Here is a 12,989-nt window from a genome sequence, read left to right as displayed (position 1 = left end):
AGAAGTGAAATTGCTGGATCATTTTTTTGTTTTTGTTTTTTAAGGAACCAGTTCTACTTAATTATTTAAATAGGGTAATAAAGCAATGTTCCCAAGCCTAAGGCCTCTGATTTGGTATATCCCTGAGAGTCAAGGACATCCAAGGTAAGGCAATCTCAGGACTATGTTTGTTTTGAGGTCCTGGGTAACAAGGAATGGGGATGGGGAAAGTACCAAAACTCTGGGGTCTAGAACCTACTTAAGTTCTCCACCCCAGCCCACTCAGCCTACCTAGCTGCCAGAGTCTAGAGGATGCCCATTGGTACAGTAGTTTGAGCAGGATCACAGAAAAGCCACAGGACTGGCACTAAATAGATATTGATTTTTCCAGCCTTTATAGTGAGTCCACATTATCTTGAGAGGCATTAAAGCATTGTGATTAAGAACATGGGTTCCGAAGCTAGACCTCCTAGATTTGACTCTCAGATCACCTTTACTATTTGAGCAATTACTTAAGCTTTCCTTATTTGTAAAATAGGTACCATAATAATAACTACTTCATAGAATTATTGGGAGGATTAAATGAGTTAATAATTTAAGTACTTAGAAAAATGCCTGACCTATAGCTCTCACTAAATGTTAAGTAGTAATAATATTATTTTTAATTAGTATAGGTTACCATTTGGCTTTCCTTAAAACCCTTGGAAACAAGATAAATAACCTTCCATTGTGGGAGTTAAACTTTTTGGATTGCATGCACTATGAATCAAGAAAAGATATCTAATATCATTTTAAAGAGATAAGATTTGCTCCCAGGCTACCAGGATTAGATTGTAGCTTGATGAAATATTAACATCTATAGAAAATCAATACTAGTCATGATAGGAAATGGTTATAGAGGTTTACGTTTTTTCTCACAGCCTTGGCCCACCTAAACACTGTCCAGGGGGCAGGTGCCCTTGTGCGTATCTCATCGTTTCATTCCAAGTGGCAGATGTCTGTCCCTGGTAAACAGAGTCTGACAGCACTAAACATTAGAATCACATTATGAACTCCTCTAATCCACAGAGCAACCCTCTTATTATAGTTTGGCTTTTCATGTAGCTTATCTACATGGAGAGACTTGTATAGGCTGGACAACTTGAACATCTTGTTTCATATCCAGTTGTAAGTCTCACTGGAAATCAATTAGCTTTCTGCTTTTATATGTAAATCTTGGGAGTTTTGTTAATCTGGTCTGCCTGTGATTTATAAATCCATTTTCTCTATAATGACTAAGTATGTGGTGGAGCCTACAACGGTGAGACCCAAACCCTGCACCATGTTTGATTCACCAAGGAAATGTTCCCCTCCCCCAGACTCTCATCAGTTTCTTGGGACCTACTCCCCTGCCTTTTTTATATCAGCACACCACTAGCTCCTTTAATTTATTGGCTTGTATTTTCCTTATTGGAATTACCATATGTGTGGTGGCAGTTATAATTCTTTGCTATCACCATTGCCAGTTTGCTGAGGAAAGGTGGAGCATTCCAATTTCTACTCTTCCCTAAATCCCTGGGCCAGCTTGACACAAACAAGAATCCGTTGCATGGTGAGCAGAAAGACCTGATCCTTGCGACGTAAGAGCTCACTCCTTGGAACTATTGCTTTGATATGTGCCATCTTAGAGCAAAAGAGCTCAAGGGAACCTTAAAGATGAGCTAGCTCATATCTCTTGTTTTACAGATGAGGAAATAGAGACTACTTGCCTAGGGTCATATATCTTTATGCTCTTTTAACAGTCTCTTGTCTAAAGCTTGACTTTATTGGCCTGGACTCATGATCTATCAGTAACATTCTTCTTCCTAGCCCCAGTCTTATCTAACCAGTACAAAAATTTAACTGTCAAAAGCACTTTTCTTTCCTATTGTTTTGGCAACATTTCTCCCTTTGTTATACACCCGCTGAAATCCAGGCTTACATTTGAAATACATTTGAAATACAAATTCGTCATAGATTTCACACTATGTTTCTATCTGGATCCTTTGTATCTTTTTTTTTTTTTGCGATACGCGGGCCTCTCACTATTGTGGCCTCTCCCGTTGCGGAGCACAGGCTCCGGACGCACAGGCTCAGCGGCCATGGCTCACGGGCCCAGTCGCTCCGCGGCATGTGGGATCTTCCTGGACCGGGGCACGAACCCGTGTCCCCTGCATCGGCAGGCGGACTCTCAACCACTGCGCCACCAGGGAAGCCCCGATCCTTTGTATCTTGAATGATACTGTGGTCTTTTTGACCACTTTGGAGACACATCTCATATTATCTAATTGGATGTACTTTTTTTTTTTTTTTTTTTTTTTGAGGAGCCCACAAAGCAAGAAGTTTCAGAGCTGGCTCCCCAGGCCCCTCCGACTTGCTGACACTATTAGCTGAGTCACCCACCTGGATCTGTCTACTTTTACGATGATCAGAGATCCTGATTTTGTCATCTTAGGGTCTTTTTTTAAAAAAAACTCTACATCCCAAGTTGTAGACACATGATTTCATGATCCAATAATAAACTTCAACAGTACCTCTTTAAATAATAATTACTGTATACCCACAATATAATTATATTCTAATAAATCTATAAAAAATTTCAGGTTAACAATAGAAATTCCTTTTAAAATTTTATTCGTGTTTATTTTAATCACAATAGAAATTTCTATTGTAAGCCGGGCCTCTCACTGTTGTGGCCTCTCCCGTTGCGGAGCACAGGCTCCAGATGCGCAGGCCCAGCGGCCATGGCTCACGGGCCCAGCCGCTCCGCGGCATGTGGGATCTTCCCGGACCGGGGCACAAACCCGTGTCCCCTGCATCAGCATGCGGACTCTCAACCACTGCACCACCAGGGAAGCGCAACATTTTTCTTTTCTCCCCCGCCCCCACTTCTTCCTCTCCCTCCTCCGCCTCCTGCTCCTTCTGCATGGAGTATTATGCGCTTTAAGTTTTTTCTTCTAATGGCAAAACTATCTTATTAGCTTAGCATTCATTTTTACACATATTAAGAAAATATTTAGTAGCAAGTTACAGATGAATACACATTTTCCTTGTAATGCATTTTTACATATTTCTAAGAGGGGAGTGAGGCAGCAAACAGTTAAACGTAAACAAGGTGCTTTAATGTACATGCTCAAAGGGTTAGTCAAGGAGCACTTCTTAGAAGTGTGTTTTGAACAAGATGTTAAGAGACGGTATAGATGTGCACTGGTAAAAAAGAAAGGTGTCAGAATAAAAGGGAAGTAAAACAAATTATGCATTGGGAAGCTATATCAGAAAAGGGGGGAATGGATCCTAACAAAAAAAGATGTTCATTGCAGTATGATTAAGCAGGCACTTGGCTGGAATGAAAAAGGAATGTTGGGGAGTGGCGATTGGTAAAGTTATTGAGATGTAGATTCACAGTCTTGCTACCCACGTTTTGCCTGGCAACTGTGCCAGACCCTAAGGGAAAACCAAAGAGGAGAGAGAGACAGTGCTTGATCTACAGGAACCTACACTCCTGCTGATCAGACAGAGCAACAGGAAGGTAGAGGAGGAACCTTAAAAGCCAGTAAAAGTGGCTTGGATTTTATGTGGTGTGTGATGGAAGGCGTTTTGGAGACTTACATGTATTATCCTGCCTCTATTATCTGCTCAAGAGGGAAAGATCAAACTGAGCAGGTGGCTGGTTTCAAAAATCAATTTTGGCAGCTATATCTAATCAATTAGCAAAAAGAGCTTTTCTCCACACAAACTATTTTGAACCATTTTAGAAAAAAAAAAAAAAGAGCTGCCTAAAATCTATCCACGGTTAACAATTAATGGAAAATCACTGATTTGCCTTTGCAGGCAGCACTTAATGTCAGTAACTCAGGCTGTTTTCCAATTTTGCAGTAAATTTTTATACCAAAACCAATTTAGGAAGCTATTTAGTCCATGGGCTTCTTTGGTCGAAAGGTGATGTGGGTAGTGTAGAGTAATGACATTTTCTTATCCACATCAGAATATTAGCAAGTTACTAATGGCTCCATTTTGATACCGTCACTTTTAAAATACAGGAGAGAGATCAAGTTGCTTACGGAAACATTGTGGATTATGGTAAAAACAGTGTTGCTTTATAATAGTTGAGATAATAAATAATTCAGGTTTTGCTTTTAGTGTATCAGTTTATCTCCATCTTGAATCAGACCTAAGAGAGAAAGTTCCCAGATTTCTGTTGCCTATCTAATCAAGTCCTCTGGTAGTAGTTTGGTCTCTTGTTGTAGGAATGCCAATTTTAATTTTTCCCTTTCTTCTTCTTCTTTTTATCTGCCTCTTTGCTACTAGCAAACTGTTCGGTGATTTCTACTCTCTCCACTGGCATTACAACGGGAGGCGTTCTGAGATCATTGTTTTCCTGGAATGATATTTGAGGCATATTTAAGTGCTTTACGATATTCCTGGGTTTATGTAGGTTTTGTCCTACATGGATTGGTGGTAGGTTTCTGAAAGGCACCAGTACAAAAATGATAGGAACCCTGGGGTCTAGGGTCAGATTGGGTTGCAGTTGTCCACTTGTCACTTGAAAAGACTGTCTGGGAAAGACATTGTTTAAGTGGTAGCCCTCTAAAGCTGCCTGAGCTCTTATGTTCTGATTCTCTTTTGCCTGGGGAAGAATATCGGTGAAATAGGGTTTCACCCCTGTTATGGCATTGATTTCATATGCATTGTGCCTGTCTGCCAGTGCTCTCCCGGTTAAAATGGGCTGGAAAACAGTCGCTCCAGACATACCACTCACAAAGTTGTTGAGGAGAGAATGCCAAATCCCACCACTTATTGGGCTCAAAGTGACCTGCGGCCATAAACTGGCCAGGCTCTGGAGAGCTTCACGGTTCCACGCCGAGGCAGGAAATTCAGCCTCAGTATGATAGAGCTGAGAAAAGTAAATACTAAGAGTGACGTCTGGATACATTACCAGGAAATTGTACATTTTGCTGATGCAGCAATGGTTAGCTTCATTGCAAGGGGAGTTGCTGGAATACAGAATGATATGCCTGATGCCGTCGTTATTGTGTATGGCGGAGTCAAAGTAACCATTCATCTCAAATAACATTGATTCCGGATGGGTATCATTCCCAGTGCAACTGCTAGCATGGCCCTTTTGCACCAGGCTTCCAGAAGAAGTTTTTAGTTCATAGAATGTGAGGTGTTTTGTTTGAGGATATGTTGGTCCATAAGGGAATCCAAAAATCTGACAAAATTCTGTGTAGGGAACTCTTGCTTCTTCACCTGTCCGAATATGGTAAGGACAATTAGAGCAATCGAGAGAGAATCTCAGCCAGTAATAAGGTTTTACTATTGTTCCACGATTGGCTAGGTATTCCTCATATAAGGGCTCCATTACTTGTTTTATTGTCTTCTAGCCGCAACCCTAAACAAGGAAGAGAAATTATATATAAAACCAATGCAGGGAGAATGAAAGACAATGCATGAATCTATTGAGCCATACTTTTCTTTAAAGGAATTAGCCTAGCAACTATGGTAGCATCTTTTTTTTTTTTTTTTTTTTTTGCGGTACGTGGGCCTCTCACTGTTGTGGCCTCTCCCGTTGCGGAGCACAGGCTCCAGATGCGCAGGCCCAGCGGCCATGGCTCACGGGCCCAGCCGCTCCGCGGCATGTGGGATCTTCCTGGACCGGGGCACGAACCCGTGTCCCCTGCATCGGCAGGTGGACTCTCAACCACTGCACCACCAGGGAAGCCCTATGGTAGCATCTTTGATTCTAAAAGATAGTGATTTATAGCCATAGATTAGAAAGTTCTGGATTCTAATCCTGAGGATTAGACAGATCCTGGGTAGGAGACAAAAAAGAAAGGCACAATACACTTTTACCTATTCCATAGATTCTGAGGCAGTAGAGCAAATGGGTTAACAGTGCAAGTTCTAGAAACAGACTGTCTTGTTTCAAATCTAGGCTCTGCTGCTTACCAGCTTTGTGACTTTTGGCAAGTTATAGAATGTCTGGGAGCCACAGCTTCCTTCTCTGTAAAATGAGGATAAGAATAGAACCTATCTCACAAGATTATGTCGAGGATTGAATGATGGAATAAATATAAAATGCTTTATTATGTGCCTGACACATATTAAGGACTCGATACATATTAGCTCTCAGTAGTAACAGTATAAATCCCCCAGGTTATCATGATTCCGGTTTATGACAGTACAGAGAAATAAACAGGGGTTTTGCATTTTGTTCATAATATTCTTCCTTTGATTCTTTTCTGAATATGAAAGTATCTAATATATTGTGCGGAGGTTTTGAGTGTGCTTGCATTTAAAATCAGCTGTTTCTTCAAATCACTGGCAATAAGTTGGAGGTGGTTTTCTTTTGGGGAATAGAATCTTAGGGTCTATTTTGCTTAATGGTAAAGACTTCTTGGAGAAGTGCCACTTGAGTATTCTTTGGGTTGTGGACCCTCATTCATTGACATTTGAGAGTTTTATTTCCAGTGGGTGGGTCTTATTAGAGCATTTTGGAAACTTTACTATTCTGGAAAGCAAAGATGATTCTTCAGGGTATTCCAAATAAATAGCTTCTGGACATTAAGCCCCCAAAGTTAAGATTTTAAGTAATGATTTTTCCTTTACAAAAATATCCCTTCAGTATCATTGTTCCTAAGCAGCAGCCAGGGGCATTATAATATAGTTTTAGAAACATTTTAAAGTAACTTTTTATTTTACAAGTATTACGTGTTTCTTTTGTAGAATATTTTTAAAAATGCTGGTACATAAAAAAAACCCTCATACCACTTTGTATCAGTTTACATTCCCATCACTGTTAACAGGTCTATTCCCCCCCCCGTCTTTTTGCTGTGTATGTTTGCAATGCACAACATAATTAAACCATGTTTTATACTTTGTTTTTTCACTTTGTATTGTCATGAGGGTTTTCTTCAAAAAACACAATGTTCATGGCTATTTTATCACAAAACTATAACAGGTTCTTTCCTCTTATCATTATTATAAATAATACTTTGATGAACATTTCTATAAATAAATCGTTCCTGTCTCCAATTCTTTAATGTAGAGTACTAAAAGTTGTATTATTAGACCAAGCTGTGTCAGATTGCTTCCTAGGATGATGTACCAATTTTGTCACTGTCTCCCAGTGTTGTTTATTATGCCCTTTGTCAATTTGAGAAGTGAGCTTCAGTATCTCTTTATGGTTATACTTTGTACCTTTTCAATTCCTGGTGAAAAGGTACAAAGTATACCTTTTTACATGCTTATTGGTCTGTAGTATTTATTCTTCTGTGAAAGATATATGATCCCTTACCATTTTGTTTGTTTGTTTGAGGTTTTTCTGATTGATTTGCAATAACTCCTTATGTATCAAGAACATTAGCTGTCATATTTGTTGCAAATATCTTACCTGGTTTATAGAGCCTTGTAATTATGCTGATGGTATTTTTTTTGTTTGCTTTTTGCGGTACGTGGGCCTCTCACTGTTGTGGCCTCTCCCGTTGTGGAGCACAGGCTCCGGACGCGCAGGCTCAGCGGCCATGGCTCACGGGCCCAGCCGCTCCGCGGCATGTGGGATCTTCCTGGACCGGGGCACGAACCCGCGTCCCCTGCATCGGCAGGCGGACTCTCAACCACTGCGCCACCAGGGAAGCCCAATTATGCTGATGGTATTTTTAAGTGAGCCAAATTTTACATTTTATGTGGTCTAATTACCATTATGATTTATTTTTTACTACTGTATTTAGAAAAGACTTCCCATCAAAGAGTTTAAGTATTCCCCGTTATTTTCTTCTAGTGTGTATTGTTTGTACATTGAACTCTTTGTCCAGGCAGCAAAATGAATAAAGCAGAAAATTTTAAAGGGATAAACTGACCATTGCAACAAAATTAATTTCTCAGTTTTCGAAATCTAATTTATCGCTTCAGAAATACTTATTACAGCCTCTCATATGGAAGCTCTTTGATCAACTTCTGTCTTCCTCAACCCAGATCACCTCAGTATTTGTATTTGATACAGCCTGATCTCCAGGCTGAAACCTGCAGCGTTCCTTTGCTAATCCTGTCCTGGGAATTAAATATTTTAGGAGCTTCAGTCCAGCTGTTGATGGGATATAACTTTACCCATGTCACCGTTATCCTAATGGCTGATATCTCTTCAGTAACTCTGGACACCGCATACCCATCAAATTCCAGATTTCATGTAATCTCTGACATGTCAACTTAGTCCATAGAATTGGGTGTTTACCGCAGTTGGCTCCTTAGTGCTGTATTTTCCTTCCCTGAGGCTTCTTACACCTTGCATAGATTTTCCATGGGATCCTGGACTCTTTTCCTTCCTAACCCTTGGCAGTGGGCTGATCACCTAGAACCCGACAGCATCTCCTGCTTGATCCTGAGTGTTGTTTTCTCCTTGGATCTGCTCCTCTCTCAGCCTTACTCCTGAAACTGGATCTCTCTGAATATCAAAACTTGCTGAAACCAAGACCAAAGTCTCACTTTCTTTTGAATATTGTGCCCTGAATGTGGTCTGCCACTGGGCGGCATACCTGATATCCAGGTTACAACTTAAATTACAATGTCAACTCACCCATAGGAAATTTACAGATTGATTTGGTTAGAATGTTATGGAAGCAGTACCAAGAGGCCCTTTTCTGCCTTTACTTTTTTTTTGGAGTGGGGTGTGCAGAGATAACTGTATGTAATAGTCCCAGAATTATCCTTCCGGGAAGGAGACGTCTTCGTGTTTTCAAGATAAAGGCAGTATGGAAAGCCCTGATTGCTTTTCTAAGCACGCCTTCCTTTGCCTCCCTCTCCTATAGCTATTTTGGCCATGAATGATGCATCATTACTGTCTTAAAGGAGATCTTGAGGACTAGTGGCTTTTATATGTAATGATGGGAGTTCTGGAGTTTCCTTCTTGTTGATGGCTTTTTAGGGTCAACCAACGGCGGTTCCGTATTGGCAGGTCTTCACTTTTTCAGATTTTAATCACCCTCATCTGAAGGGGAAGCAGGAAAGAATTTCTGCCTCCTTTGAACACTTACAGAATTTGTAGTTTATATCATCAATTTGCCATTTACGACAGACTGTCTTGTTTTGTTAACTTTTGGTATCTGACCTTCCGTTCTCTCCTAATCAGGGTGAGACATGTCCTGTTTAGCCCAGGGACTACCTCAGGAACCTTGATTGGTTCACAGGCCGGGTTGGCTAAGACTTGTTTCCCCACCGTCCTGTGTCACTACCACCTAGTCCTTTTCCTTCTGCTTTGTCTGTGCTTGGGAAATGCATGTTGCCCTCAGTCAAGCAGATCTACTGGCAGTAGGAAGTAGAGAGCTGCAGAACCCAGCTCCTGGCATCTACTCCCTGTGAGTGGCCCCCTGGGCTACGGCTGTGAGAGGACAGCCTTCCTTAGTTTAACACAAATGATCCATACATGAGGACAATCTGCTTTCTTTTCACTCAACTAGGATTAGTGAGTACTGGTAAAGCACGGTTTGCACTGGAGTAATTGGAAAATGGAGTTTGCCTTTCCCAATCTGTGCGCAATCTGTTAGCAACTAAAAACAAATGTTAGCAGTTATAATTACCATCATTTTGTCTCCAGGCTTGGATCACGTTCCAGGTGTCCTAGGAGTTGGTCCATTCCCTTTTTTTCCCCGTTTAAGTCCCATACCCTGTTTCAAGTAGATTCAGCGGGCAATTGTGTTGTAAAATTCACCTCCTGTATCGGTTCAGGACTCTTTCGCAGTTTGCGTCTGTCAGTTCCTTTGAACTTGGCCGTCCTGAGTTAGAAAGACTTTGCTGAGGTGTGGCTGCCTCTAAGAACGCTGTTGAATTGGTGCCATGGTAACGTTTGCAAAGTAGCTACTGCTAGGATACGGCTCTGACACTTATTACTTTATTTGCATTTCAAACCACCTGTTCCAGAGATGAAAATATACATGAATGCATATTCCATTCTGGATAAAAGTGTAATATCTTACTGTTTAAGTGAACGTGTTGGGATTTTTCTCCCTCTGGCTGCGAGAATCAAGTCCTGAGCTCAACACCTTTGTTCTGATCTAGAGTAGGTGCCCAGCTTGGGGTGTGGACAAGATTTGTTGGTCCTGTTACCTGTGGAGGTGCCAGGGCCCCTCCTTTGGAGGCTCACCCTTCTGTGAGAGGGAGGCCCCTGCAAAAGGAGCAGAGACTAGACTTCCCCAAAGGGAGGCACTTTCTACTAGTAGCCCCACAGTCCCTGAAGCCAGGGCGGGGCGGCGGGGGTGGGGGAGCTCTTTATTTTGTCCAAACCTGGGTTACTACGTGCTAGCAATTTCCCTCATCTTGCACATTCCCTGGGAGACTCTTGCTATTATGTGTGTGGTTCCCTCCAGTTTAAGACAAGCTTTGCCCCTGTATCAGCTGTGGCCCTTCCTCTGTGGCTGATGGAAGAGCCACTCACCCTTCTGCATGCCTTCCCCCTGCCCCCTTCGTCTCCACACCGTCTCCTAGGGCACTCGACGTGTTGATAATCATGATTCACTGTGCTCACCCTCATTCCCGCTCTCCTCTTCCTCAGCCCACGTGAAGGAGTGCGTGGTGATCACTAGTATGTGTTTCCATTAGTTACCACCCGAAGTCCTTAAGCATATATACTCCTCTAAAAACAATCCATCAGGGATGACGGAAGCACCTAGAAGGCTTCTTGCAGCAGCGTCACCACTCAATTTTGTTTGTCATAGTCAAACTTCCAGTCTCCACAATAGCAACAGCCCTTTCCCTTCTCCTCTCGGAGGCTCCTTCTAGCGTCAGTATTTTAGGTTGATCTTTGTGCCTTTTACGGGTCTCAAGTGTATTCATTACCTCCTCAGCTAACGGCTAATTTTCAGTGACATTTTCCTTCTTTGGTGCTTGCTCACTCTATTGCATCCCATTCCTTCCCCACCTCTGGCCACTGGTCATGCCTTTCTGTCCCTACTTCTTGCCTCCGTTTTCGCCTGCTAACTCAGTGAACTGGTAAATATAAAACCAAAAGTTGATCCTCAAATTTCACCTTTTATTTGACCTTAACAAATGATATTCCACTTAAAAATATTACCTTAATAATGAGCCTCTATCCACTAGTATATTTACCAATTGCATTTTAAGGTAATTTTAGAGATAGGCAATCCCAAGTAGCCAGCCAGTTTTTAAAACAGCTCTATTGAGATGTAACTGACAAATAAAATTGTATATATTTACTGTGTATAATTTGATCTTTTGATGTATTTGTATGTTGTGAAATGATCATAACAATAAAGCTAATTAACATTTTAATCACCTCATATGTGTAAGAGATCATGCAGTATTTGTCTTTCTGTATTTGGTTCATTTCACTTAACAGAATGCCCTCCAGGTTCATCCATGTTGTTGCAAATGGCAGGATGTCCTTTTGAAAGGCTGAATAATATTCCATTGTATGTATATACCACATTCTTTAACCATTCATCTGTCAAGGGACATTTAGGTTGTTTCCGTATCATCACTGTTATAAATAATTCTGCAATGAGTAAGGGAGTGCAGATATCTCTTTGAGATCCTGATTCCAATCCTTTTGGATAAATACCCAGAAGTGGGATTGCTGGATGATATGGCAGTTCTATTTTTAATTTTTTGAGGAACCACTATACTGTTTCCCATAATGGCTGTACCAAATTACATTCCCGCCAGCAATGCGCAATGATTCTCTTTTCCCCATCTTCGCCAACACTTGTTATCTTTTGTCATTTTGATAATAGCCATCCTAACAGGTGCGAGGTGATATCTTGTTGTGGTTTTGATTTGCATCTCCATGATGATTAATAATGTTTGAGCACCTTTTCATATACCTGTTGGTCATTTGTTTGTCTTGTGAGAAATGTCTGTTCAGGTCCTTTGCCCTTTTTTAAGTCAGATTGTTTTGTTTTTGTTGTTGAGTTGTATGAGTTCCTTATACATTTTGGACATTAACCCCATATCGAGTATGTTGTTTGCAAATATTGCTTGCCATTCTGTAGGATGCCATTTTACTCTAAGTTTCTTTTGTTGTGCAGCAGCTTTTTAGTTTGATGCAGTCCCACTTGTCTATTTTTACTTTTGATGCCTGCACTTTTGGTGTCATATTCAAAAAAATCATCACCAAGATCAATGTCAAGAAGCTTTACCCCTATTTTTTCTTCTAGTAGTTTTACAGTTTAAGCTTTTACGTGTAAGTCTTTAATCCAATTTCATTCTTTTGCATGAGCCACCATTTTTTAAGCTACTGTTTTTTTTTTTTTACATCTGTTAGTTTTGAAAACTCTAAAGGAGACTGACTTTGCAAAGCTTCCTTTAGGTTGCACAGAATGACTTTTAAAGCTGAATTTAATCACAGAGAAACAAAGGACCTTGATCATGGGCTTCCTGCTCACAATTATTATTGCTGAGTTGACATTTACAGGAAGGGAGAAGGGTTGAAGAAACATCTAGATTCCCAAACAGACTTCTTTCTTCTGTCTTCCTTTGTTAACTTGCCATGTTTCATCTTTAGTCAGATGAGTTATGATATATATTATCTATATAAAAGTATATGAAATTATAATGAAGAAGCTTATAAAGGCCAAATTCTTCTACACTGATATGTTTCTAAAAGACCTTTACTTAGTTTAGTTGTAAACTAAAATTTGTTTCTAATCTATGTATGGCATCCCAATTTGAGATATATCCAAGATGGCTTGTGTGTTGCTAGTTGCTTTATATAAGGTGACTTTCACTTTGGGTGGAAAAAAGTAAAATAATTTCTATGTTATTGCTAAAATATTTCACTTTTATTTGAATGTACTGTGCACAATTAATTATATAATTCATTGCTTTCATTGCAGTTTGGTGGACACTGAATAATGATGTCCACATTCATGTAGCAGTAACAAACTACTTCAAAAAAGAAACTGAAGAAAAAAAGCAAGCATGAAATAAAGAAGAGCAGAGAGTTCAGTAGGCTTCATGAAGTTCACTACAGAATTAGGTGGGAA

At 40.5% G+C, this 12,989-nt stretch overlaps 1 protein-coding gene across 1 annotated transcript; it reads right to left on the bottom strand.

The window, feature by feature from the left end:
* Nucleotides 1-4,255: 4,255 nt before the first annotated feature.
* Nucleotides 4,256-5,359, bottom strand: APOBEC4 (apolipoprotein B mRNA editing enzyme catalytic polypeptide like 4; the record flags this gene model as incomplete). The annotated part of the gene is made up of 1 exon (XM_082832605.1): nucleotides 4,256-5,359. One exon carries the CDS (start codon nucleotides 5,357-5,359, stop codon nucleotides 4,256-4,258), a length of 1,104 nt encoding a protein of 367 aa, XP_082688731.1.
* Between the last annotated feature and the right edge of the window lie 7,630 nt (nucleotides 5,360-12,989).

The sequence above is a fragment of the Leucopleurus acutus genome (assembly GCF_964270905.1).
Source record: "Leucopleurus acutus genome assembly, chromosome: 2".
NCBI lineage: Eukaryota > Metazoa > Chordata > Mammalia > Artiodactyla > Delphinidae > Leucopleurus > Leucopleurus acutus.
The sequence above is the reverse complement of the archived record's forward strand: the minus strand, read 5'-3'. Positions and strand labels throughout refer to the sequence as shown.